General features: G+C 41.5%; 1 protein-coding gene across 1 annotated transcript in view; it reads left to right on the forward strand.

Annotated features, from left to right (window-relative positions):
* The window catches only part of SDCCAG8 (SHH signaling and ciliogenesis regulator SDCCAG8), a gene marked incomplete at its 5' end in the record, with an annotated part of 109,136 nt that overhangs the window by 78,210 nt on the left and 4,705 nt on the right, over positions 1–26,221 (forward strand). The window contains 2 exons of the mRNA XM_084261782.1: positions 23,845–23,971; positions 25,779–25,861. Coding sequence (XP_084117908.1) covers positions 23,845–23,971; positions 25,779–25,829 — 178 coding nt within the window. The 3' untranslated portion in view covers positions 25,830–25,861. The remainder of the gene's footprint in view (positions 1–23,844; positions 23,972–25,778; positions 25,862–26,221) is intronic.

Raw genomic sequence — 26,221 nt, forward strand, 5'->3', positions numbered from 1 at the left:
TTTTTCTTTTATTTAAACTCCTTTTTAACCTGAGAGCGCTAAATTCCGCCCTTAGTTATACCTGTGGAAACACAGCTTTGTCCCACACATGGTGTGTCATTACTTAGGCCTTGATCTTGAACAGCCTTTAGAATGCTGATTTGATTCAAGTCAGGGTTGCTAAATACTTCCAGGTCTCTGGATTCAAAAGGTTGTCTCGGTGGCATGGCTGAAATTGTAGTAATCTTTCCTCTGCTTATGTAAAGTGGTATAATACTTCTAAGCACTACACTAGCACTTCCCACACTACTTAGCCTTACTTTTAGCTATGACTTGCATGTACTCAGAAACAATTTTTAGGGGGTTGGGTCTTCTGTGGGTTTTTCTTGTTTATTTTTCCACACCTCTGGTTCACTTGAGTAGCTGACCTTTCATCTACACACAAACACGCGTCTATAGATAGATATATTTATTTATATAAAAATTCATGTATATGTGTGTGTGTGTGTATGCATATATATGTATACACACAGTTTCAGAACTAAAAAGCTCATCTGAAAAGGGATGCCAGGCACGGACAATTTCACAGAATAAATATTTGGAATCATGTGACTTAAAAGCACTTTGACTTCAACTCTTACCATCATGAAGGCTGCTGTAATCTGCTGTGCCTTATCACACATGTGTTAGATGATGTTCTTCCCAAATCATTTTTATGAATAAAATGCACAGACAAGCTGAGCAGAGGCATATGTATCCTTGGGAAAAAGGGGCTTTCATGGGCCGGGCAGAAATGGAATTTCTTCATTGGCTTTCTGTAATGCTAACTCACGTCAGTAAAATCCACGGGAAATGTGTGTAACATTTTGTCCTTTTTAAATTTACATTTTTAATAGCAAGAAGACACTCCAGGCAGTGCATTTCTGGGGGATTATTGCATTTCTCGGGTGGCTGAAGTCACTCGCCCTTCAGCCTTGTGCCTCACAACACACCCGAGGCGAGCCATAATCCCCAGCAAGGCACTGCCTGTCTTATCTTATTGCTTAATTATTATACCTATTTAATGCTGCTTAGAACATTGTCAGCTGTTGAGAAAAGGTAATTATCACTAGTCAAATGAAAAACACTTTTTTGGCTGCCTTACGGATACACATTTTACTGGTACCTTGATACATAATGAAGCCTGATAGCAAAACTTTTGCTTGTCTCTTCTTCAAGCCACAGCTGTTTCCCTGCTAAATTCATCCCATCTGTCTCCCCTTCCGTAAGGCTGTAGGCAGTATAGCATAAGTACAGAAGCAGTTCAGTGCTATTTTGGATAAACATAGCTGAAATTTGAATCTTTGCCATTTGCAATGCACACATTTTGTTTTACTGCTGTAAAGAGAGCTGTCAAAATAAAAACTACATGGATAATTTACTGAAATACAGTCAAATAAAGGGATGATCAGAGGGGAAAAAATGAAGATGTAATATAGGGTCACTCTTACTTTCATGGTGTGTTCTAAACAGTGAAATTGTTGACCTCTTGACATTGCTAGGTTCAGAGAAATTGGTAGTAAATAAGAGAAGTAGAAACTATTGAATTGGAATATAGCATAAAGAGTTCTAGATTTCATGCCAAAAAGGTTAATTGTAGCAGGCAGTTATTTGTGACAGTGCCCTGTTGAGATATCTGACCAAGGTATAGTTCTTTGCTCCTTATGTAAGGAGTATATAATTGTGTAAGATAATTCAGCTTGGAAATTAAAACCAACGTTCAGTTGTCTTTGCAAATGGGAGGACACCATAATGATCAGTGTGGTGCAACAGTCATCAAAACCTTCCTTTACTCTTTGCAGTTTTAGTTGACATAGAAAAATGTATATTAAAGTTGAATACAGTGTCTTCATTGAGTTTGTTGGTTTAAATTGTAACCCAGGGCTTGTGTTTGAGAATTCAAACCTTCAAGAACAAATGATCCCTATCTCAGTAAGGTCTGTTTGCTCACCTTTATGACTTGAATAAAATAAGAACTGTGCAATATAGAATATTTGAGAGTCCTTCAGAAAAAAAAAATAAGAAGAATTTATTTTTTCTAAGTCTTCTGTTCTGCTCAAGTGTTAGAAATCCTATGGCAACTGTAGCAAAAGAAAGGTTTTGACTGCTACATATTGGATATCACCTTAACTTTCACTATGGAATTGTGTTTTGTGGGGTCCACCTCAGAGAAGACTATTTCATCAGCACTGTGTCTGTATGACTGGTAAATACTTCGGAGTATTTTGTAGAAAGACCTTAGAAGTGCTTTCTAGGTTAATCCTGATGTGTATTTGGGATAGTTCCATGTCCTGTGAAAGACAATTCTTGAAGGCTAGTGCTTCCAAATTTGTAGAGCCATATGTATCAACTTAATATTTCCAGAAGCTCAAAAAGTTGTTATTTTTTTCTATCTCCTTTGGTAAATGCAGAATTACATGTTAGAAATCGTTAGCCTCTGTTAAAATCATTTAGGTAGCTACTTGTAAATTCATGTGAGAAGCCTGTACCTTCATGTATCATAAATTTGACAGATCCACTGAATTTTTTTTTCCACATGTGATTCCAAAGCTGCAAATATCAAAAGAGAACTCAATTTTTACCAAAGGTTTTACCCTATTACAGAGTTTGCACAATTCAGAGTTAAGGATGGAGGAGTGGACAAGATCAAGAGCTAAACAAGTTCTAGTGGTTGTCTTTCCCATGTGCAAAGTATTAAGAAAGCTGTCAATCTTCCGCTTGTCATGTATTTGTTACACTTTTTTCTTCTGCAGTCCAGAGCACCATTAACTTGCACCAGTAGGTGCGTTTGCTGAAGTGGCCAAAAATGCATTATATGAATTCCAAATGATTCTTCACCTACAGTGTGAGTATATGGCTACTGTTGGGACGTTTATGGTGATCTGGATCTAGGAAGAAGACTTCCTTTTGTCAAATCTAGCACTCCAAATAATCATTTGGGTTTTTTCTGGCCATCACCTTTTTACTTATGTAAAAAATATTTTTTTTTCCTCTGCCTATATGGTTTTAGATCAGTCAGAAGGCCCTGTATTTCCACTCTTCCCTTCTGCAGGTTAGTGTAAGGACAAAAGGAAAAGAAGGAATGGGCCAGAGGGGATCATATACTACCAGACAAAAAAATCCATTACGTAATATGGAAGAATAAAACCGCTACTTTAAAGACAAAACAAGAAAAGTATTTCCCATGATGCTATTTTCTGTTCTTTTCCCTTCACCTTTTCATGCTTTTCTTCGTTTAAGGTAATTTTAGGTACTCCATTTCTACACGAGGAGGGAGTGTTTCCTGATATAAATGTTCTGGAGATTTCTGGATCTCTCAGTGCTGGGGAGCAAAAAAAGAAATGCATACAATGAACAAAATCCTTTACTTGTTCAAAATTTTTCATGCAACTTATTTCCTTGCTTGGTTGCTTTGTGAGTTGTATGGTCAAAATCAAAAGCCAATACAATCTTCACAGAATATCATCACTTTTCACTCTTAGCCGTCTGCTCCCACATTCAACTGCTTCTATTTTGGCAAATTTTAGAGACGGCGTTGTTATTAGTGCTTAGATGTTGTGTTTAGGTATAACTTGCAAGCTGAACTATTTGAAAATAATTTATTTAATAGCCACATGACAGAAGCTGAACATATTCAACCTTTATGGTACATAAATGTTTTTCTTCTTTTTGCTTAGGTTTTCCCAAACAGAGAAATTACAGCAACAATTACAAGTACTTGCAGGTCATCTATAAAACAAAATTCAAATACCTTTCATTCAGCAGTAGTGCAGGCTTTGTGTGCTCTCTGTTAATGGAAAGAAAAGCTTGTCTTACATTGCTGTGTTAAAATCTTTCCCTCTGAATTGGCCTTCTTGGAGTTGTCTCTGGATCCAGCGTCACACTGTTCCATTTGAACCTCACCTGAGGTACAGAAGCTACTCCAAGAGAAGTTTTAACCTGCAAGGACTGTTTATGCAGAAGGAGAAGTAAAACTGATTTTGGTAGAAACCTGAACTGATTATAGAGTCCTGATAGCTAAATTTGTCAGCAGAGCCCCCAGTTCTACCTTGTTTAAAGCAGTGCTGCAAGATAAATGAGTAATCCTTCCCATGCTACCTTCTTTCCTTTCAATAATCAGTGGAACTTTGGTTGCTGGAAGCAGCTGAGTTTGTTCAGTCCCTTAAACACAATATGTAACTGTAGAGTGGAACTGAAAATCAGGGTTAGCTGAGATGTTAGTACTATTTTTGTGAAAATGCCATCTAAAAAATTCTCTTCCACTGAAATTTGTGCTGTCCTATTAAGCTATTTTCTATTCAGATTTCCAAATATCACATTTGGGGATTCTGTCCTTTATAGTCTGTATGGGAAGGAATGTTTTTCCTAATACTTCAGTGACTTCCTGCATCAGATTGGAGGGTAATGTTACAGTCAGTAATGTTTACATCAACAAATGTAAATTCAAATTAAATCTATTATTTAAATAGCATAATGGAAACACATGGTGCTTTGTAGTCATGTAATTAAAGAAGATCTGTGCCTCCAGGAGTTTATGATCTAAAGATCAAAACCAGTTCCACATGCAGCAGACCTCCCCTAAATATTGGTGCACAATTTGGGGATTTTGTCTTGCATTTACTTTAGCATAAATTTTACTCTTGAGCAGAGACCTCATCCAGACCACTGCTGGAAGTGTCATGTACAAGTATTTTACTCGACACTTTGTGCAGGGGCAGTTAACTCCACGCAGAAGAGCGTGGTGTTTTGATGGCAAGATTTATAACTCATTTATCAGCAACTCTGAGATAAACTTTGTGGTTGTCCTGGGTTCAGCTAGGATAGAGTTAATTCTCTTTCTAGATGGGTTGGGATAAGGATACCTGCAATGTCTCTCTTGCTCTTAGTTGCATCCAGGCCCAGATGTGGGTACTCAGCTACTGGCTGGAGCTAACCATGGCAGTGATTATACTGGTTTATATAGGGGGAGTAAGAAATCAAATCTCTGTCTTTAACAAGGAGTTTGACTAGCCATACTGCTTTTTTTTTTTTTTTTCCCAGTTGTGAAAGTAATTTTGTGCAAAATTGCATTTGAGTTGAATTATTCACTCATCCTGGGGCAACAGCCTGTATTCACTTTCCAGCTGAGCCAAGTAAAAATATGGGAAACAGACCAGCCTAGTATTCCATTGTTGCCTTATATAATGTGGTGTTTTGGAAATGATGATGAAGGCAACCTGGATATTTCATGGATGAAATAGTAGATTCATAAACTGAAAGCTTTGCTTGCTATTTGTAATGGTGTTTTCTCCCTTCCTTTCAAAACTCTGCGCTCACAAATCAGTGTTGTTGCTTTTATTTAAAAAGTAAAGGGGAGGACAAAGAAAAAAGAAAAAAAAGAGAAACCTCTTTTTCTTTTGAAGAAATATTTGCCTGAAATGCTGAATGAGTTCCCTCAAAAGTCCTGGACTCCTTCAAAACTTGGAAACAAGTTCAGACCTCAACTAGGTGAGGTAATGTACTTTGCTAAGGGTACTTAAGTCTTAGTTTTCTCCCCGCATTTTACTACCAAAGAGTCTGGGTGTAAACACTTAGGTGGTTTTTGTCAAACGTGTTCATTTAGGATTTCTTCAGTTATCTCAATTACCACCCTGAATTAAAAAGAATTTTACCTTTGAGTGAGGGGAGCTAAATGAAGACCTGTCTGTGAACCTTGTGGCAGACCATTAAGCTCCTTTGTTGCTGTAATGACGTAGCTACAAAATAGTTCAGCAGCTCCCAGAGGCAACTTTTGCCTTCAACCTCCTTTCCTGAGCATTTTCCACAAGTTAAGGTAAGTTGTCCCTTGCAAGTTTTGTTCCTTTTTTCTCTGTTGATGCTCTTTAGGCTTGCACAGATCAGAGGTGCTACTGTGGTTTTCTTGGGTTTATTAAATCCATAAAACATGAGTTCTGGTCATTTCCTCATCCTCTCAATGTTTTGAGTTCTGGCAGCCATCAGAGACTTCTGAGCATTTTGCTTTGAATTACGGCAGTTCTCCAAGTGTTGCATTTTAATCCCCATACTATGGTACAGATTCTGGTGTTGCTGGTCTAAGGTCATCTGTGTGCTGCGTGGAAATAATGCTGTACTCATCTTTTCTAACATCTTCTAAGATAAAGCTGTGGAATGGTTGTGTGTGGTGGGCATTAATGAATGCTGGCACTTCTCTTCCAGACCACTCTGAGCATGATCTTTGTGCTTCAGGAATGGCTAAATGCTAATCAGTGTCAGCAATAGGTTTCTCTACAAGGAGTGATAGTACAAGTCCTACCTTTTGCATGTCTACAGCTGGATTTCCTTTCTACTGCTTTCTTTTTGTTTTTATAAACTAAACTAAACTGTAGCATTCTGAGCAAAAATGAGCCTTTGGGTCATATGGTGTGTGCCTTCACAGAAACTTTTACTACATGACAGGCTACCTTAGCAACAAAGATTTGTTTTCCAGTTATTTCTTCTTATTCCTTTTGTCTTGTGCTGACAGATTCTGTGCCACACAAAAAGAGGCCCTAAAAGACAACTAGCATTGTGCCTGGGACCTGTAGATTTGGATCTAGACTCAGATGAGGGTCTTGTGCTCAAAAACAATCAGTGCTTGTCAATCCCAAGTATCAAATTTCTTTTGTAACGGTTCAATCAGTGATTATCTCACAGTTCTAATGCAATACTGGGGGAAAAAAAAATCCTTTGTCAGTTGGGGTGTCTTAATAATTTCAGGGTGCTTTGGGTGGGAGAATAAGCAAAAAGAGTAAGATTCCCTAAGAGGGTATGGCATTGTAGTCTTAAACCCATTCCCAAAAGCACCCAAACCGAAAATCCCAAACTACAGAGGTCTTATGAAAAGCGACAATAGCTCTGACATCAGGCAGTTAAGTAACAGACTCTGATGCGGAAAACTGTCCCAGATTCCAACATTCCTTTCAGCTGACATTAGAAAACAAGGTAGACTTAGCATGAGAAACAGTGTCTTTATATGAAGAGATTGCTCTTGTTAGGCCCATATGTGAACCATATATCCAGATTCTCTCTACATCCGCTCACATGTCTCCCTGTCAGCATCTGAAGAGAGATCCCCAAATGTTCAAATGTACCTTTCAGATCGGAGTTTAATTTTAGAAGACTATCTTGGCCTATTAATTTTGATTATAGCAGTGCTGTGATGGAGGAGAAATCAGACTGCAAGTAAAATTTCAGAAGTCAAAATGCTACGAAGCTGTAAAAATAAATGCAACTGGCAGTAATAGATTACAATACTTGTATGTGGTAAAATATGTATATGTAAAATATATCTCATTATTGAATAAGTAATAATTCATAAGGGATTGTATTGTTCACGTGCATTTGGTGTGTTAAAAGCTGTAGCACGAAGGCTGGATGCTTCAGTGTCTTGTGTGTGTCGGATGAGGAAGGCAAAGTTTAAAAGCCCAAGTAATGGTTCCAGAGCTGACGCTTGTACTGCAGTTCCAAATTTCCAAATTTAAAAATAAAAAAAGACAAAAAGCTTGGGGTTGTTTACTCTACATAAGCAAAGTAAGCTCTTAGGCAATTAATTCAGAAGAGTCACCATGATTATTAAAATATCAGGTAATTCCTAAGAGTTAGAATAATTAAAACTGTTTATATTAGAATAGTTTGGATACGGTGAAACTTGTAGAAAAGTTAATTGAAGTCTTTCAGATACCTTACTATTACTTCGTTTTTCTTTAAGATGTATTTTCGTATCATATCCTTAAAATTAAGTACATGAAGTCATCAGCCAAAACTAAGAAATGGTATCAAAACAGGAGTTGCAAAATGAAAAAAGCCAGTATGAAGTCATTTTTCAGCGTAGTAGTTCTATGCTTTCTGTTTTGATAATGGATGTCTAAGGGTATTCATGTGTTTATGAAGGAAGAAATTAATTCCCCTGCTAATATCCCCACTTCCCCAGGTAGTCTTTTTCAAATTGAAGGTGTTTTGCTTTCAATTCTCCATTTCTCCTTCTCTCAAAAGAGAAAGATTGTTCTCTTATTTCTACAAATTATTTTACAAATTCTGTTGTTTGTACAAGTTATAAATGAAGCACTCAATAAATAGAACTGGGTAGATGATTTACAGTTATTATTTATTGATATCAAACATTTTGGGTATACCTAGAATATGAATACCACAGGCCTTAAGCCTATTCTTGTAACCGTGATTATTCCATATAATAAGAACTGTCCTTCCTTTAAAAACTTCAATCACATACATTGCTTACCCCAAAAAAACCAACCAAAACTGAACAGTCATCCAAACACAAACCCCACTTGTTTTGTATTTGTAGCTATGACTAAGATCAGTGGGTTAGTCTTAATCAGACCCAATCCTTTTCTTGAGTGGTCCAAACTGCAACCCAGTGAGCTCATTGTCACTTCTGATCAGGAATTAAGAAGCATGTGTAAAAAGCAGCACAGTTACACTCTGTAGTTGCAGGAGAAGCTCTAGATACACAGTGCACCTTCATAATTTTCCATGGCTTGTCAAAAGAATAAAGTTTTGTGGTTTTTTTCCGTAGCCTGCAAGCAGTAAGAAAGCATGTGGCATTTATGGTATTTCTACAGCAGTCAGTTTGCAGCAGGTCTTGGCCAAGACTTCATCCATAGTTTCTTCTCATTCACCTGTTCTGGGACAAGAAGATACAGCACTAACACAGTTTCTTTTCTCTCTTGCATGTAAAACTAGGACCGTACTTCTTGCTTACACAATAAATTTAAATTCTGACATGCTTAATCCTGTGCTCGTTTCACATATGCACAGGACCTCTGTTGGCCAGCTCCTCAATTTCTGAAATTCTGTTTCTGATGTTTTTCTGATGCTTTTCCTGAAGGAAGAGCAGTAGTGGACCTTGCTGGTGACAGACTGGGATGGGGCGAGAGAGCCTGCATGACAGCTCCCAAAGCATGTGGTCTTGTAGGAAGTCATGTGTAGGTGATGTTCAGACACATAACAAACGTGGTCATAGATGATTGGTTTTGACCTGATCAGTTCAGAACACATCTTGCTTTGTAACCAAAGCAACCCAACACATAAAATAGGCATTTTTAGACCCATTAACTGCTGTTGAGTTTATTGAGAATCTTTCAGAAAAATGCAAAGACACTCCCCCCATCTAGGAAAACAAAGAAAGTTGATGTGCACAATCAGGTGATTGGAAAAAAAAAATCTCTTTCATCTCCCAGAGTCCTCTAAGAAGATGGAAGCAGGTTGGCCAAGCCTGGGCAATACCTGAAATGGAAATTGATACGTGGTCAAGAATGTGTGCTAAACACACAAGGGCTGAGAGTCATCCAAGATGTTGGGGAGGGGTTTTGTTGAATTTTATTTTTTAAACATAATTTCATAATTTGTAAGTTTTGAAGAGTATGCATAGAACTAACTGAAATCTTAATCTTTAGTTATTTATAAACATTTCTTGCTACTGTAAACACCCTCTATACAGTTCTTTATTTATTATAGCTGGTAAATCAAGCCCTATCAAATTTAAACTGAGCTAAATTGCTACATCATTGAATATATTGCCACATTTTACATTTTGAAATTCAAGTGTGTTTTGAACTTCTGTCATCTTTTTCTTAAGAGGAAAATAAAATGGAATTATGGGAGGATAATTATGGGAGGAGAAAGTTGCTTTTTAATTTTGGTTTTAGATAAAACTATCTAAAGCAATTTTGATGAAATTCAAAATAGCCTTCAGACAGGGAAGGGGGGTGTTGGAGGAGGAAGAAAGTACTAACTATAAATAAACAGCATAGAAACTGAGTATTATGTCCTCAAAAGTGCTGGTCTGCAGCAAAGCCTCAACATCTCTCTGCTCTTTCTGTGAGGGTAGGACTTAGTCTCCCCATGGTTTGTTTAGGAACTCCTAAATAGCTGAGGGGGAAAAGCAATTTGTACCTTACCTAGTTGAACACAAGCATTCCAGTGTAGCTGGTTTTGTGAAGGCAGAGGAATGTTCTGTGCTCACTGCAATGGGCAGTTGATGTGGAGAGACTATTTGGAGCAAATGTGTGTCTAGTTTCTGTTCTTGAAAAATGCTAGAACATACACATGTGCTTCATGGTCCTTATGCCACATACCACTTCTGTCTGCACAGATAATCACACAAACTCTACATGTGAGCAGCATTTGAGGTAGAGCTGTTATCTTTTTCTCTCTTTGATGTTTTATTTTACTGTTACATGAAAAGTTGAACGAGGAAATAGTGTTTCTGAACAAAAGGTGTTGCAAATCCTCAGCAGACAGAATTGCAAAATTGTGCCGTCTGTCCTTACAGATTTCCATCTCTGCCTGTCCTTCGTTAGCTGAGATGGTTATTCATCACAGAGTGGTCAATGAGAGCTTTGTAGGAGCATTTATTTATAATTTCTGTGTTCTAGGTGGGGGTTTTTTGGTTGATTTTTTTTTTCTTTTTAATTTCAGGCACCAAAGTGTGTATTTTCTTTTCTGTTATAGCCAATTATGTCATAAATGGTCAAATGATAACTCATCACAAACAAAATTATTTTTGTAGCCCCTCTTCTGAGAGTCTGGATTCTAAAGAGACAACCTGGATGCCTGCGTGCCAGTGCAACCAGAATTTCAACAGTGTCAACAATCTTTGCTCATCACACCGAAAAAATCAGCGTGTCAGTGTATTCCTGCAGAGTCATTAGCATACAGACTCACTCTGCTTGCTTAACAAAGCAAGGTTCGGGTGTATTGTAGTTTCCTAGGCTGCTTGTCTGATTCACCTCTGACAAAAGCAGAGAGGAAAATTCAGTCCCTTCTTCAGTGGCACACTAATGTGGGAAATAAATCATGGGGCATAAGGTCTGAAACGGCAGTCATTTAAATAATTCAAATGCAGCAATCGTTTTGCCCGTGTGCCTTTCATTTCTTTGTTTTGTTTCTCTGTATTTCTCAAATCATCCAGACACAAAAGATCTTCTGCCACAATCTATATTTTTAAAATATCTAAAGGTAAATAATCCCCGTCCTCTTTAAATGCAGTTTAACTGGTTACATGTTAAATAATTATTTGCTCTCTCTTTTGTGGTGTGGAGGGGGGAGTTGGAGGGGAGAAGTAACATACAAGCAGATGTGCTGCTAGATCTACAGGCTTCTGCCAACCATATGGCATCTTAAAGAAAGATGGTTGGAGCGTCTGGATTAGCAAAGAGTCGGGATGGAAAGCCATGTGTCGTGTTGGTACAGGCAGTTGTTTTAGCTCTCTGTAAAAGGCTTCAGGAGATTGTGTAATGGAACAAATGGTACTGCAAGCCTAGTAACAGCCTTACCGCTGCTGGAGAGGCAATTGGCCCCCAGGCGGGTACTGCTTCATCCTTGCTTGTTGGTTTTTTGTGGAGGATTTTTATATCGTTATTCTGTGTTCTTCTTTCAACTTACAGGGAGACTTGGGAGATCTAATTCGGAACCTGATACTTGAAAGGGAGCTATTGTGTGGTGAGGAATTTTTCACGTTCTCATTTTTTAGAATGAAAACGTAGAGTTTCCCTCGCTTTCAGATGAGAAGCTCGTGCCCTTCTGCAAATTTCCTGCATCCTTCGTGAACACTTTGAGACACCAATTCATTGTATTTGTAGCCAATGCCCAGATTTGGGGGGAAAACTCTGCTCTCTTTGGTATTTGCTTAGTTAGGAACAAGATTGGGGCTATTGTGCTTCTGGCTATAACGTACAGGCTTGGCATTCGTATTCTGTTTGACAAGTTGTTCTTTATGCAAACAAAGGGCCTATTCCTATTAAAGGCAGACTTCCTTTTGTTTTTAGCAACACAGGATTGGGCTCTCAGTGGGGTTTTGTGTGCTTTACGGGAGTCTTGGTAGTCTGCAATACAGCTCACAGGAGTTACTCTGGATCAGGATGAAAGCTTTTGTGTCCAGCTCTGTAACAGAAATGGGTGTTAGTCGTTTCTCTGCTGTCACACGATAGAAGTCTAAATTCCTCTGTATGTCTCAGCGAGATCAGGTCTCTTAGTACACCTGTAAGTGCAGTTTTAATCTCCCCGATACTGTTTGCTTCAAAGGAAATTAAAAATCTGATCTCACAGTAAAGGAGTTCAATAAAGTTGGGATTATTTTGTTTGAAAAGACTTTAAGTACATTATGATCCCATATCACAATTTTTATGTAAGGAGATAACATGAGGGATACCCAAGTATTCATTTGTGAGTAAATACTTGCTGAGCAGGTAACATTGCAGTTTCAGAGGCATTAGAAACAAACCATTAACTACAGAAGCATCTTCCCTACTGAGGATCTTTGCTGAAAAATACATTATCTTAAACTCCGATAAATGCTGTTCTAATATAGCCTAAATTCACAATAATTTAAAAGTACAATTACTGCCTTTTTTTTTTTTTGCTCTTTAAGTTTTTTCTTACTCTCCAGAAGGCTCCTTATCTGGAGCTTGGGAAGCAGCAGTCCTCAGCTTAATCTGCAGTTTAGTTACAGCAGCACACGCTTTTTCCTGAGCCGCCTGCATGCCCCCCTGCTCAAGCCTGCATATGTTGCTCAACACTGATCAAAAGTAGTGTCCCCTGGGAGGGAGGCTTGGGTTCATTTGTTCGGCCTGTTTATTGCCTCCCCTCAGCCAAGGCTGAGCCAGGTGTAAGGTGGACAGTTGTCCACCAGGAGCAGTGCCAAGACCACCAGCATCTCTCTGGAAGGCTCTTGCTGTGGCTGCTGAGGAGGAGCAGAGTTGGAGCAGAGCACCCCACTGGGGACCTTAGGCTCTCATGGGGCATCTGCTCAGCTTTCACAGGCTTTCAGAAACCCGGGTTGTTTCTGCACCATGTTAGTGTGTGGGTGCACCAACATCACGGTGTGCATCAGCAACAGTCAGGGTTCTGTTTGGACACGGGCATTCCTCTCTGGAGGTTTCCCAGTAACGAATTCTGAGTAACGGTGCTGCAGCAGCAGTATCAGAGCTTACCAAGTCTACAGAGACAAGTAATTGATTGATAGTAGCTGGATCTCTTAATTCATACGTATTTCTCTTCCATATCCCTACTTAGAAGAACAAAAAAACATGGTTTCATTTTTAAACAAAGAGACACAGCTTTGTTTTCTTAATTTACTACTAGTGATTTCAGGCATTTCATTTTAATTGTCCAACTGCTTATGTGAGTGAGAATGTTCAGCTCCCAAAAGCTTATCAAGACTTCAGAGCTTTCTTGTTTGAACATTTATTTTGTAAAACTGTTACCGTTGCTTGCTGCTGAAAGACTGCATCACAGGGAAGTAATATGAGAAATAATTTACCTAACAAAGCTAAGATAGACCTTTTGATGTAATCTAAGGGGAAAAGCACTTTTCTCCTCTTGTAGTTACATTGGAGGTGTGTCAAGAAAATGAGTAACAAATATTGCTGTCCCCAGAAAGGAATAATTGACCCTTCCCACTGGCTGTGATCTGGGTGTGTTGATACTCATCTCTAAGCTGCCTGGTTGCAGTTGTATTCCTTATTGTGGAGGGGTTAATGGTTAGTCTGAAGATAACTGTAATGATATTTGCCTCTACAGCAGCAATAAAATTCCTCTATTTCACAGCAATGATTGAGTTCAGCCTTTAGGCTCAACGCAGTAAATTCAGAGCACAATTGGACTAATAGATACATACATCATGAAATAGCCACTCTCTTACAGAGAGTGTGATCTTGTCTATAATGTGCTAATACATTTTTAAGATGTATTTTCTGTGAAATGTTTCCCTGCTTTCCTTCAGTTCTTCTAAGCAATTACAGGTTTTGCTAACTTTACATGCAAATTCGCAGCATTTTTTAGATAGTCCAAAACAAAACACCTGGCGGACTCTGTGTGCACAAGAGCTGAGCTCCCCATGAAGGTGGGATGAAAATACTGCTCAGATCCTACAGCTTTTCTTACTTTCTGGAAAACCTCTGGTTTTTCAGGATGAAATGCCTTTCCTCTCAGCCCTTCCCAAAACAAAAATATTTCTTTGTAACCCTCACCAGCTCACCCGTCTTTGATCTTTCCTGTTACGTACCCCCACAGCTGGTGTTCCCTTGGTGCTGTGACACTCCCTTCCGTCTCTGCAGAACTGTTTTATGGTGTACCAAGGGACCTGGGGAGGTTGGGGCTGGTCCCAAGGGAATACAGCCCTGGTCCAAAGCACTGTGTTGCATGACATCAGCAGCTCCCTGGGAGGTGGGAGCACGCTTGCTTGGCCAGCTAACACAAATCGAGAAGTAGATGCCGTGAAGTGTCCTGAGGTCCCTTGAGTATATCCATGAGTATCTGAACATGCATCTTCCCTACCTATGATGCACATCCTAGGCTCCTGTGCTCACCTTGACCTGCTTTCCTAGCTATTTCTCTAGATCCTCACTCAATGTGTCTCCCCATTCTCATTTCTGTTTCCTAGGCAGAGTCAGTTTGGAATAAAGAGCTGTGTTTGAAGGAGAGTAGGCCAGGTTGGGGGTAAGTTCACAAATGGAAGCAGTTTGGTCTGCATGGAGAGAGTAAACAGTGTCTTGTATGGGAAACATCTATCTGGATATGTTGTATGGAAAAATTCTCTGTCACCAGTTTCAAGTCATGTTCCTCTTTTTGTATGTCACAAGCATAAAGCTATGCTCATACAAGCATCTATCATTACTTTCACTGTAATTTATGAAAGCGACACTAACCCCATGTCAACCCTGAAAATAAGCAAATGTGTAGTGCCTGCCAGAGCTGACAGGCAAAATCACTTGCTTGAAAGAGGGCTTTAGGCAGAGGAACTAACGAGTGGCACCTACACAGATATTTAACACTTTGTGTCTGATATTTTTATTGCTTTTTCTTAGTGATCAGGCTTGGGTTTTATGCTGAAGAGCATTTTTGGAGGACCATGACATAGAGTTAGTAAACTGGGAAGACTCCCTTGTATATAACCAAATCAGAAGGACTGTACCTGACACTCTTGAGCTCCCTTTTTGCAAGGTCACTAGTGAGAAACATTTTGCCTTTCAACCAGAGGCACTAAGAGCTATAAACGTGTGAGGCTTTATGCTCTCTGTAACAGGGAGCCTGTAGTCCTCACTGGTAGTAGTGAGAGCCTGGGCTGAGTGAGGACAGCAGGACAGCACCCAGAGCTGTTCTGTTAGTCTGCCGTTGTGGCGGTCAGAGACGACTGAAGCAGTTGTAGCTCAGCTGCACTGCCCTTTCTAGCGGTAGTATTTTTTTAATTAAGACAATGTCTGACAAAGTAAATTAACAGAAGCTGATGCTTTTAGCAGGTTTTTTTTCCTTCAAATGCCTGATGTCAGCTTGGGCCACATGTACATTCTGCACATGCCATGGGATAGAAAAAGTGAAACCTTCTTTTTCAATTCTCTGCTGCCTGCCCAAACACCACATGTACTGTCTGTTACATGTCGCTTCTGATGAGGTTCATGCTGGGAATTTCTTTTTCAAGGCAAAGTGTTTCTGAAGGAAAGAGTCCAGATCGAGCAGATCGCATTAAAAAATTCTCCGTGTCTCCACCTCAGATATAGTGGCTGTTTCGTGTGGGCACCAGCTAGCAGTCTGCAAAGGTTCAAGCTTGTCTGATAATAAGAGAAATAATAGGAATCCAAATGAGCAGTGGGGAGAACAGAGCACACATTTATAAAAAGTAAACCAATGACAAAAATTGCTGTAACTAGTAAAACAAGCGCAGGAAAAAATATTTCAGTAATGCACATATGTTCCATGTGGAATGATCTTTATAAATATGAGTAGGCCACTTTTGAAACCTTGATAGGATATGTAGCTCTCAGCATTATCAAGACTGTTTCCTGACTGAGAAATTGGGCCAAATCTGTTTTGTCTGGCACATAACAAAATCAGAGAGCAGTGAACATACTAAAAAATAAAATATTAGACTCTGCCTACAATGAGACAGGATTATATCGATCATATATTTGCTACAAGCCCTGCTTCCTTCCCCCTCCTCCCCTCCCTCCCCCTTAAGGTATTTCACAGCACTCTAAATTAATAGTCAGCCTGAATGGTTTGGAGAATTGTTTTATTAAACATTTTCCAGCAATAGGCAGAAAATAGTAACCAGAGCTTTTTTTTTTTCTAGAGCAAATGTGATCCGGAGTACATATTCACAATGTAGATGATATTTTTAATTCCTTTAAAGGAGAAAACCCCTCTCTTCAGCCTAGGGTTTCAAACACCTAGAGACACTAGAGAAGTTGTCATTTGTATCTTTTCTAGCCTGCTATCCATTCTCTTTCATTGTTTTCTTCCTGTCAAAACCCAGGAGGCCTAAAAGTAGCCATGGTGTCAGCCAAGCCCAGCTGCTCCATGCCCTACTAAAGGACAGGCTGATAATGTTCTCTCCTCAACATGTTAGACAGGAGCTGTTATAAGACCAGGAACAGATCCAGGCTCAGGTTTCCCACATGATCTATTTGTTTAACCTGTTGGGCCAGCTGTGGCAATAAAGGTACGTTGTAATAGTCACTGATGGTATCTGAAACAAAGGGGAAGCGAATGTTCCTGTGTAAACTTTTAATTAAACCCTATTTGTGGCATGCAAAGACTGTTAGCTTGGAGATGCTGGAGATGATGTACAGTAGGTGCTTCTTTAAAAGTATGTGGAAAAATTAAGAGTGTCTTTAGTAAAAGGGAATTTACTAGGAGATCACCCAGCATACATTTTTTGTTAAAAAAATATTGAGGAAACAAAATTGATAGATACACCTGGATCAAGGGTTTCCTGGTGAAATGTGGACATATTCTTCTTAAGTGTCCGACCGCAAACTGTGCAAGGGACATTAACCTCTAGTTACCATCTGTTAGCATAAGGTGGATGAGTTTGTTCTGCCTGTAGTGTGGGCAAGTATTCATCTTCCTAAGCCAGAAATGCTATAGATTGCATTCCTTCTCTGCCTGAACAAATAACAGTCTTGGCCTTTTCTGTGGCCAAGAATTTTGATAGTGGTTTCAGAGGGTGGAAAACGCCACTGAAACCTGTTTTAACGTGCCCTCAACTGTTTCCCTGTGTCCCATTAGAAGTCACTGGGACAGAGGTGAGAAGGCTCAGTGCCTGTCCTTAGTTCCCTCTCAGCTTGGGGGAGTTAGAGGCAGCTGTTACAGCTGCTTGCTGCTTCTTTTTTTCTTCATACAGGTGGGGTTTTTCTCTTAGACTTTGTTTCTTTCATTAATGTGAGGAAAGCAGATCACAGTGTTTTGCTTTTGAACCAGAAGGGAGAATGCAGTTCAGTTAAAGGCTGGGTAGTATAAATGTTCCTCTTTAAATTTTGGGAGTGTGTAGGGACTTCTCTGAGATGTTCATCACTCAAGATTGTCTCAAGGTCCTCATTTATGGCTCAAGATCTTAAGTAAATAGAAATCTCGGGCACTAGTGAAACTTTGGGGGATAATTTGCTATTTATCCTGCATTTCTAGATTTATAGGCTCTTAGTTACCTCAAAATTTACACTGTGACTTTGTCAGTGCTGCAAACTATAATGTGAGCAGGTTGCTCACACAAGAACTAATTTTATTATTGGTTGAAATGTCCTAGCTGTCTACAGAGCCGATTCAAGATATGAAGAGGTGGTGAATATAAATTTTGCTGTCATAATGAAAAAGGCAATATTGCTTCTGTTGTGAAAAGGGAAGACAGAAAAGTAGTGGAGTTGAGGTGGGGAGCAGAGGGGACCTGTACTGATGTCTCTGCAAGCGGGGCGGAGAGTGACAGCAGCTGGGGCAGTTGTTGCTGCAGAAACAAGCTCCCTGTGAGCACCAGCTGCACACCTTAACTCTTTGCTTGGCAGCGAGTCTGGCTTTTGAAGACCCTCACATAGGCAAAGCAAGCCTGATCATTGATTTATATGTAGCAGGAGGTTACCTTAGGCAGCGCCTGCTCTATGTCAGGAACTAGCTGTGATAACCAGAGTTTGTATTCAAGGTTGTGTGGTGCTTCTTGTTGTAAGACACTGCTGAAGTTCTTTGTGATTTCATTAGGCTTGCCAAAACTTGTGATTTAGTCTAAAACCAGTCAGCAGGGTGGTGGTGGATACTTGTCTCAGAAAGGTATCAGCAAGGCCAGCCAGGGGAGCAGCAGTGGAGGTGCGAGCCAGTCTGGGAAGGAGTTACACAGATAACTTTTGCCCTGGCATTTCCTAATACTTGACTATTTGAATATACAAATTTAATGTCCTTTAATGTGTTGTAGTACAACTATCTGCTAAGTAACACTTACTAGCACTTTAGTACATGATAGCAAATTTGTAGGATGTCCAGGAAAAAAAAAAGGATAATGTGGGTGGTCTTCCTGATGGAAGAGTTTTCTGGGTTTTCCTTTCTTTTCTAATTATCTTGTTTCCACTTTTTGCAGCAAGTTTGTTCTTAAAACTGCATTTACTTTTTAAATTCATAGTGTGTTAAAAATACCTGAGATTTGCAAATGGCCAATTATCATATCCAGCACTGCCTGGGTGTTGGGGCAGGGTCCCCTACTGTTCCACCTCTGGAGATGGTGAGGGGTCTGCAGCACTGCCCCGATTCTCCCCCTTGTAAGGAGAGGCAGCCTGTGGTCACTGTGTCCATCTACAGGCCAGCGAGCGATGCAAGAGTGACCTCCAGGACTCGTAGCTTGGCACTCGTGTCTTCTCCTGACAAGGGAGATGTTTTTAAGGGCAGTTTGTATTCTTTGTGGCTTTGGGGTTTGCTATGTTGGGGAGCAGCAGGAGCTGTGCCCTGGCACCCCTCTCCTGCAAAACTACGGCCCTGGTGCTGGTGGCCCCTGTGGGTGGCCAGCGCCCAAGGCCTCTCTGCGGGGTGCCCGGCGACAGCGGCACCTGGCCCAGCAGCCACTGGTGCTCCTCGGCGTGATGGGCTGCCCTCTGTTACCGTGGCAACCGGCAGATGGGGGGCTTCGGTGGGGTCAGCAGGGAAGCGGCCGCAGCAGCGCGCCGGATGAGCCGCTCAATAACAGCCCTTTCAGCTCTGACAGCTCTGCTCTGGCTGGCCAGAAGTAGTTATCAGATTACTTGTATTAAAACCTAATTAAGATGTGTGCCAGTAAATGCAGCATGGTTATTGGATTTGGTGATTTAGCTGCTGCAGGTTGCTGCAATCCAATCACGCCATTTCAGCAAATTCAGCTCCGTGGAGTAAAGGGAAAACGTTTTACATCAGTAACCTGACTACTGAGAGAGTAAATAACCTTTTAATGCCTCTGCCATGTCAAGGACTGATCCCTGTTGCAGGCTGAATGGACACTGCTTGCAGATCCTTGCATATTAATTTCTTTCAAATCAACTTTAAAACCCAGAGGAGGGCTGTCGGGTTGTGTCAGCTTTGCCTTTCACCGCGGATTAATGGACCTGTGAGTCCCCCTGGGGCAGGGAGCTGGCAGCGAGAGCCTCATGGGTGCCCCTGGCTTAGCAGTGTGACTTTATAGAACAGAAGGAAGCTTTTGGCTTTGTCTGTAGGCCACAGACAAGGGGACAATCTGAATGTAACACTGTGGGTGCTAGTCCAGCTTTGTGGTGTTGGATGCAATTGAAGTTTATTCTGTTGAGTGGAATTCACCATGGTGCCAAAGCTCTGCTTTGTGTCTCATGTTTCTTGTTTCACCTAGTTTCTGCAGGGTCTTCCAGCAGTGTCTACTCATAGCTATCAAAATGTAACAAAACCTAGCTCTCCCTTTCCATTTCGTTTCTGGGTGGGCAACGGTATAGCCTAGTCTCAGATCCAAGTTTCTCTGCTGCACAGAGCAAGAGATGCAGTCTCCTGTGGTTTGTAGCTTCATAAAGTAGCAAGGTAGCTTGTAGCCATTCTAATATAAAGCTGCCTATGAGCTTCAGGTTCTGAGAATCAGAACGAAACACTACCTGGGAGCATTCATTACAGGTGGTGGTGCCTCGGTTTTGTTCGCTTTCTGTGGAACCACTTGTCTTATTACTACTAAATGGCAACTTAGTCCTTAGTGACAGGTTATCCTGTAGGTAGTCCAGATGTAACATGATTCAAGAGCTACATGTCTTCAGCTTGTGCCTTGAAGTAACATGACAGCAAGGAGCTGGGTCCTGCCCTTCAGCACTCCTAGGCCAAGGAGGAGCAGCCTCCTGACATCCCAACTGGACAGATCTTGCCACTTTGGTGGAAAAGTGATTTCGTTTGGAACAGAGGGCAATGATACAGTGGTCACTCAGATGCTCAGGACATAGTGCCCAGTTGCCTGATAGTGGTATTGCCAAAGTGAACATGGTGACTGTACAACCTCACTCACTCGTATTAGCAAAATGTGCAGAAGGTTCTGTCACCCAGTTGTAAAAATGATGGCAGGCATCGATGTGCAGTTGTAACATATGGGAAGTACAGTGAATGTGGGAGGAGCTGTTCATTTCTCATCTTGAATCATTTACGAGATCAGCAGGCAGGCCAGATACAATGCATATGGGAATGTGTGGCTGTGCTGCACATGTCACACGTAATAGCAGATACTGTGAGAGGGCCCAGAGCCTGGCCTCGGGAGCTAAATGCACCAGAGCAGGCTGGTAGTCCCAGCGTGCAGACCAGGGGCCAGTTTGGCAGCAGTTCTGGGAGAGCAGACTGGTAGGCAGAATTTGGGAATTCACGGACTGAGATCTGCACCGACTACAATTGCTCCCTCTTTATCCTTTGTGACCCAGAATTGGAAAGAGGAACGTTATTAACCCTGTACTCAAGCACTGGAGGTAGATACAGGTGACAGGAAGTTGTAATGCATTAGTCAAGCCTGGCTCAGCACCTGTGTTTTCTTCCTCCCTCTGCTCAAGGGGACAGTTTTAAGTGTAACATGGTGGGTGGTAAAGTTACAGAACCAGAAAGTGTGATTGAGCAATACTGCCATAATTAAAGACTTTTCTCCTTGCAGTAGTTTATCTGACTCGCCCTTTGCACGATCTGAAAGGACACAGAGCTTGAGAATAGAGCATGCTAAGGCTTGTGCCCACTAATGTCTGGCATTTGTATCGGCTGCCTGTGAGTATCTAGTAAAAGTCTTGTTTTGATGTAAAATTCACATGAGCTGGAAAGGATTTCTCTCTGGGTGCCAGAACTGGAGGAAGCTCATCACCCTGAAGTTGTGGCTTTTTTAGCTGGAGCCTTCTCCCCATGAGAGGGGAAGTGTGCCAGGGAGGGGCCTCTCCTCTGGGTTGCACCAGCCATGTTTGCTTCTGCAGCCGGAATGGGCCCTACCACAATGATGAACAACACTCATCATATTGCTGCAGAGATGTGGGTCAGGGGGGTTATCTACTTACCTAGGCCTACGGGAAGGCTGGACAAGGGCTGTTTATCAGGGAGTGTAGTGACAGGACAAGGGGTAATGGCTTTAAACTAACAGAGAGGAGATTTAGATTAGATATGAGGAAGAAATTCTTGACTGTGAGGGCAGTGAGGCCCTGTCACAGGTGACCCAGAGAAGCTGTGGCTGCTCCCTCACTGGCAGTGTTCAAGGCCAGGTTGGATGAGGCTTTAGGCAGCCTGGTCTGGTGGTGGGTGTACCTGCCCATGGCAGGGGAGCTGGAACTAGATGGGCTTTGGAGTCTCCTCCAACCCAAACCAGTCTGTGGTTCTGTGATTCTATGAAGTGAGCAGATACTTAAGTTTTAAGGGACTGAATCCGGAGTGCAGTTGGTAGTTGTTGAGTCAGGCTCTCATGCATGAGGAAGATGTCTAGCCTCAAGGCTCTAAATAAGTAGGGCAGCGCAGGAGTTCTTTCCTTGGCTGTCTGAAGGCAGCACTTTGCAGTTACACCTCCCTACCAGCACTGCTGTAAAGTAATAAGGACTCTAGAAATAAAGGGAGATGTCTTTATTACAAACCACAAAGTGCAGTAAGGTCACATGTCCTCCTCAAGTTAAAGGAAATCAATGGCAAAGTAGTGAGCACACCTCAGCCCTCCAGCCTGAAACTATGGCGTTGCCTCCAACAAACGGTACTGTTGTTCTTGCGCTCCCGGGGAGCGGAAAAGCTACTTTCTTTAAAAACAAAACAGCAGTAGGTGGTTGGGGATTGGGGGTGGGGGGAAGTTTGGTTGGGTTTTTTTGAAGTTCAACACCCCCGAAATTGCCTTTAGTAAAGAGATGAAGCATAAACAGCTCCCATACCAACATGGTATAGTTTGGAAGGTGCGGGGAGTGTGAAATGAGACGCAGAGAGTCTCTGCATGTCTGAAGTAGAACATCCTGCACAAACAAATTGGTGGTTTGGTTTGCTTTGCTGGCTGTTTACAACCACCTGTTGCTATTTGTGGCTAGCTGCTTTTAGTTATGTTCCCATCCCCGGGACCTGGTCCTGCAGCTCCTCAAATCCCTTCAGTAAGGAAGCGTTAGCAGAGGAACAGGCCGCTATGAAATGTGGGCATCCGTGGTGTCTGTACCTGATTGTTGCAGTTTGATTTCACGGAAGTTGACTGGCAGATAGGGATCGGTAAATACTGGTTTTGACAAAGATTTTGGCAGGTTTGTTTCAGCTAGATTTTCCTAGCTTTTTGTCAATAAATTTGGGGGTGTTTCCTAGTCCTTTGAATGATCCTGATTATGAACATGGATATTCAGGCTGATCGACTTAGCTGAGTTATGGCAGCTGTACAAGTCAGAGCTACCCACAGGGAGCTGGAAGTAGAAAGAACCAGACAATCTCATGCCTTACTGTAAGCGTGTAAGGAATCCCATTAAAAGCACAACCTGTGTGAGAGAGAGAACCTAGAAACCTTGTTAGCTGGACCTAATATTTTGAGCAAGAAATACTTTGCAAAAGGAAGTGGGAAGTTTAGATCCAGAACTAACCTTGACAAAACCAGAGCTGGTTCACGCTCCCTCCGCACATAGCGTTCAGATGTGTAGGTTTTTCCCTGGAGTACTGTTATTAAAAGGCAAGAAGCTTTTAAGGTAGCTGCAAGGACTTCTAATTAAAGATAGTCCTATTTAAAGAGTGCAATGCATTTAACATAAAAATGCAATTTCCAGCTTCTTTGTGTTTATGCCTCATGCTACAGGTCCCAAGCAGACTTTTAAAATTTCTCTTGGCAGGAGTACAAAACAGTCACCAGGGACACAACAGGTCATACCAGCTTTTGGGATTAAAGGAGGGAAGGGGCAGCTGCCCTGTCTACAGCAACGATGTCCCAACTCAAGCACTTGTTTCTCAAGTGTAAGGCCTCTGTGTGTTAGTTCTGATACCCACCAGCATCTTCTCCTTGTCAGGAGCTGCAATAGAGAGGGGACCTTGTTTCAGTGAGGAGTGATGGGCTCCTTACACCCTTCCCCAGGAATCCCTCTAAAGGCTTTACGCTGGTGTGCTTAATTAACACTGAGCTTATTTGAAACAAATGGTGTGTTCTGTAACAAGTTTTGGGCAGGTTTCAAGGAGCAGTGGAGAGAAAACAGAAGTTTTTGTCACTAGGTGGTTGGGGTATTGGGATTTATAATCCGGGCTGGAGCGTGTGTTTTGGGAGACAGTTACTGAAGCGGGTACAGAGTGTGCAGCTTGCTCAGCGACAGATGAGGGTGCAGTCCTGCGGTCTACTGATGTCACTTAATGGCAAAGCAAATTCACTGTCATGTCATGATAAGGCTTCTGAATTTGAAGTGCCAACCTTTCAAAGTGCTCATTTAAAGTGTGAAGATAAAATGTACCGAGTGCCTATGCTCAGAGTCGTACTTCAGTCTCAGCCCAACCACCAGACTGAGCTCTTCCATCTGGGAGAGCTGCACCCGCCAGTGCAAAGATCAAAGCTTCTACCGTGAACTCCAACTTCAGATGCTCTGCAACCCTTTTATCTATTTTTTCCAGGTTACAGCAGCTTGACAAGCACTGCCAGGCCACTGCCCAGCAGTTAGTGGAGTTGCTCAACAAACAGAATCAGCTCTTCAAAGAGAAGCAGCTGCTTACAGAAGAGGTGCAGTTTCTGCGAACACAGGTACTGTGCCAAAAGAAAAGAAACTGGGGGGAATATTCTGCAGCTGTAGCGGTGAGATCCGCCAGCAGTCTCATTTCAGCCGTTAGGTTTTGTTGTTGCTGTTTTAAATACGGCGTTACCTCATGGAATAAAAAGCAAGTAGTCCATGCCGTTGGAAAGACGGTGGCTGGACCTGACTCCCAGTTAAACCCACTTAAACTAAATGAAGAAAGTGTTTTAAGGGGACAGTAAGACAGAAGTCGTTCTTGGTGCTGGTCCCCGGCTTTCTTACCAGGAGGCTCTGTGTGCCTTTTTCAGAGAAGAGGGAAATCCGTTCTTTAACAGCATCAACATTTAAACAGGCTTGATGGCGACTAGTTTCAGGTTTTTGCTGACACGTGTCAGACTTAAGTCCCCTTACCGCCTTGTGATTTCCCCCTGCCCCTTATTTTCACAAGTCATTCATCTTTCCTGCTGCTCCGTGGCCCTTCACGCAAGGGTGAGTCTCAGCCTTCAGTCACTGGGTGTTTTGGGAATAAGGGGGAGCACTGCGTGACTTGGAGGTTTTTCCTGCCTTTGGTTTACTTGTTTCAGAAAAAGAACTAACGAGCACAGAATGAGGTTTGTGGTAAAACTGCCAAACAATGAAACCCTTCTTTTGTGACAAAGCAACTGAACTATTTCAACTCCAGCACGATCTGGCTTGCAAACTAGTGAGTTTGCCCAGAATAACCGGAGCTCTGTTAACAGGGTAACAAAAGCCATTCAGTGTAGGAAATCTAGTCCAGCAGCACACCTAGCTATAAACAAGACATGGATCGTCCCAGAACGATATTTAAATCTAGTGGTTTTCATAGGCTGCTTTAGCTGTAGAATTGAATACATGTTTAACCCAGGAGATTAAACCCCATGCTTTGTTGTGCCTTTACCCATGTCAAGCGTGTTTGGTTTTACACAGCTTCCTGTTGTAGTAAACAAACATGGTAACTCCAGGTAGCCTGAGGTCATCGGCATGTAGGAACTACTGACAAACTCCAGGGCACTCGTAGCACTCTAGATCTCTAGAAGATAGTTTGAGAGGGTGGTTGTTCAGCAAAGAAAATTGAAAATCCTGTTTTAAGGGAAGCCCTCTTGGTAATGTGAACAGACTTCACATCATCCACAGGGACTTGGTTGCTGATAATCTATTTTATCTGGAATGAGCGTGCTTTTATGCAGTTGGGCAGAAATACAAAGATCATGCAGAAGAGGAAAGAATCATTCGGATGTTACGCTGCTCTCAAGACTTCACTGGTGAAAGCTTCCCTCTTTATGCTCGTTACCAGTTAATTGTGCTCCAGAGGATACTTTTAAACTTGAGAACACTCAGAAAAGAAAGATGATATAAAAAAATTATTACAAAGTGAGTCCTAAAAATCTATTTGCAGCTATTTAAAGCAACGGTGGTTCTCTGGGAATTGGAATTCAGCCCAAAAGAGCTGCCTGGAATATCAGGCAGTTGTTCTAAGAAAACTAAAGAAGAGTTCACCATAAATGGGAGATTTTAACTCCAGGAAGGTGTGTGTAGTTAGTGTTGAAATAGATATTAAGACAATCACGTGCAGAATCGGTGTTGATCAAAGGTGAAAGTGACGCCACGCTCCACATTGTTACTGTATAGTTTAACAGCTCTCCTTCGTTGTTTTTTTCTTTTTTGGGGGGAGGGGAAAGAAAAGGGGGAGAAACCAATCATACCCAGTCTTTTAAAAATTATATAAAATATACTAACCTAAATGTGCTATTGTACCTTGGAATGTAAGCCACTAGTAACTGCAATTGCGTATTTCAGGAGAAAAAATGGGATGCAGATCTCAAGCGGGACACAGATGGAATCAAGTAAAAACCTGGATGGATAAAGAGAAATGAGCAGAAGTAGGTATTTTTTCTATATCCTATATATAGAGAGAGGGGAGGGAGAGGAAAGGAGGACTAAAACTATTTGCAGATGTGGGTTGAATCTGGCAACCACTTCAAGACAAAAGGGAGAAGGAAGTGTTTGAAACATTTTTGGGTTTGAAATTGTTGGAGCTTTTGGTGTTTGGCTTTGGGGTTTTTTTTTAAGCACCTAAAAATTTAGGGCAAGCACTCCACAGCAAAGACAGGTTTACCTGGAAGAACTGGGGAAAAGAAATCTTAAAATATTTAAACTGGGGAGAACAGTGGGAACTCAAGATTTCACCATAGTACTTTTTGGTCTGGATAATCACCAGGTCTTTTGATTTGGAATTGGTT

This window comes from Gallinula chloropus (assembly GCF_964237585.1).
Source record: "Gallinula chloropus genome assembly, chromosome: 3".
Taxonomy (NCBI): Eukaryota; Metazoa; Chordata; class Aves; order Gruiformes; family Rallidae; genus Gallinula; species Gallinula chloropus.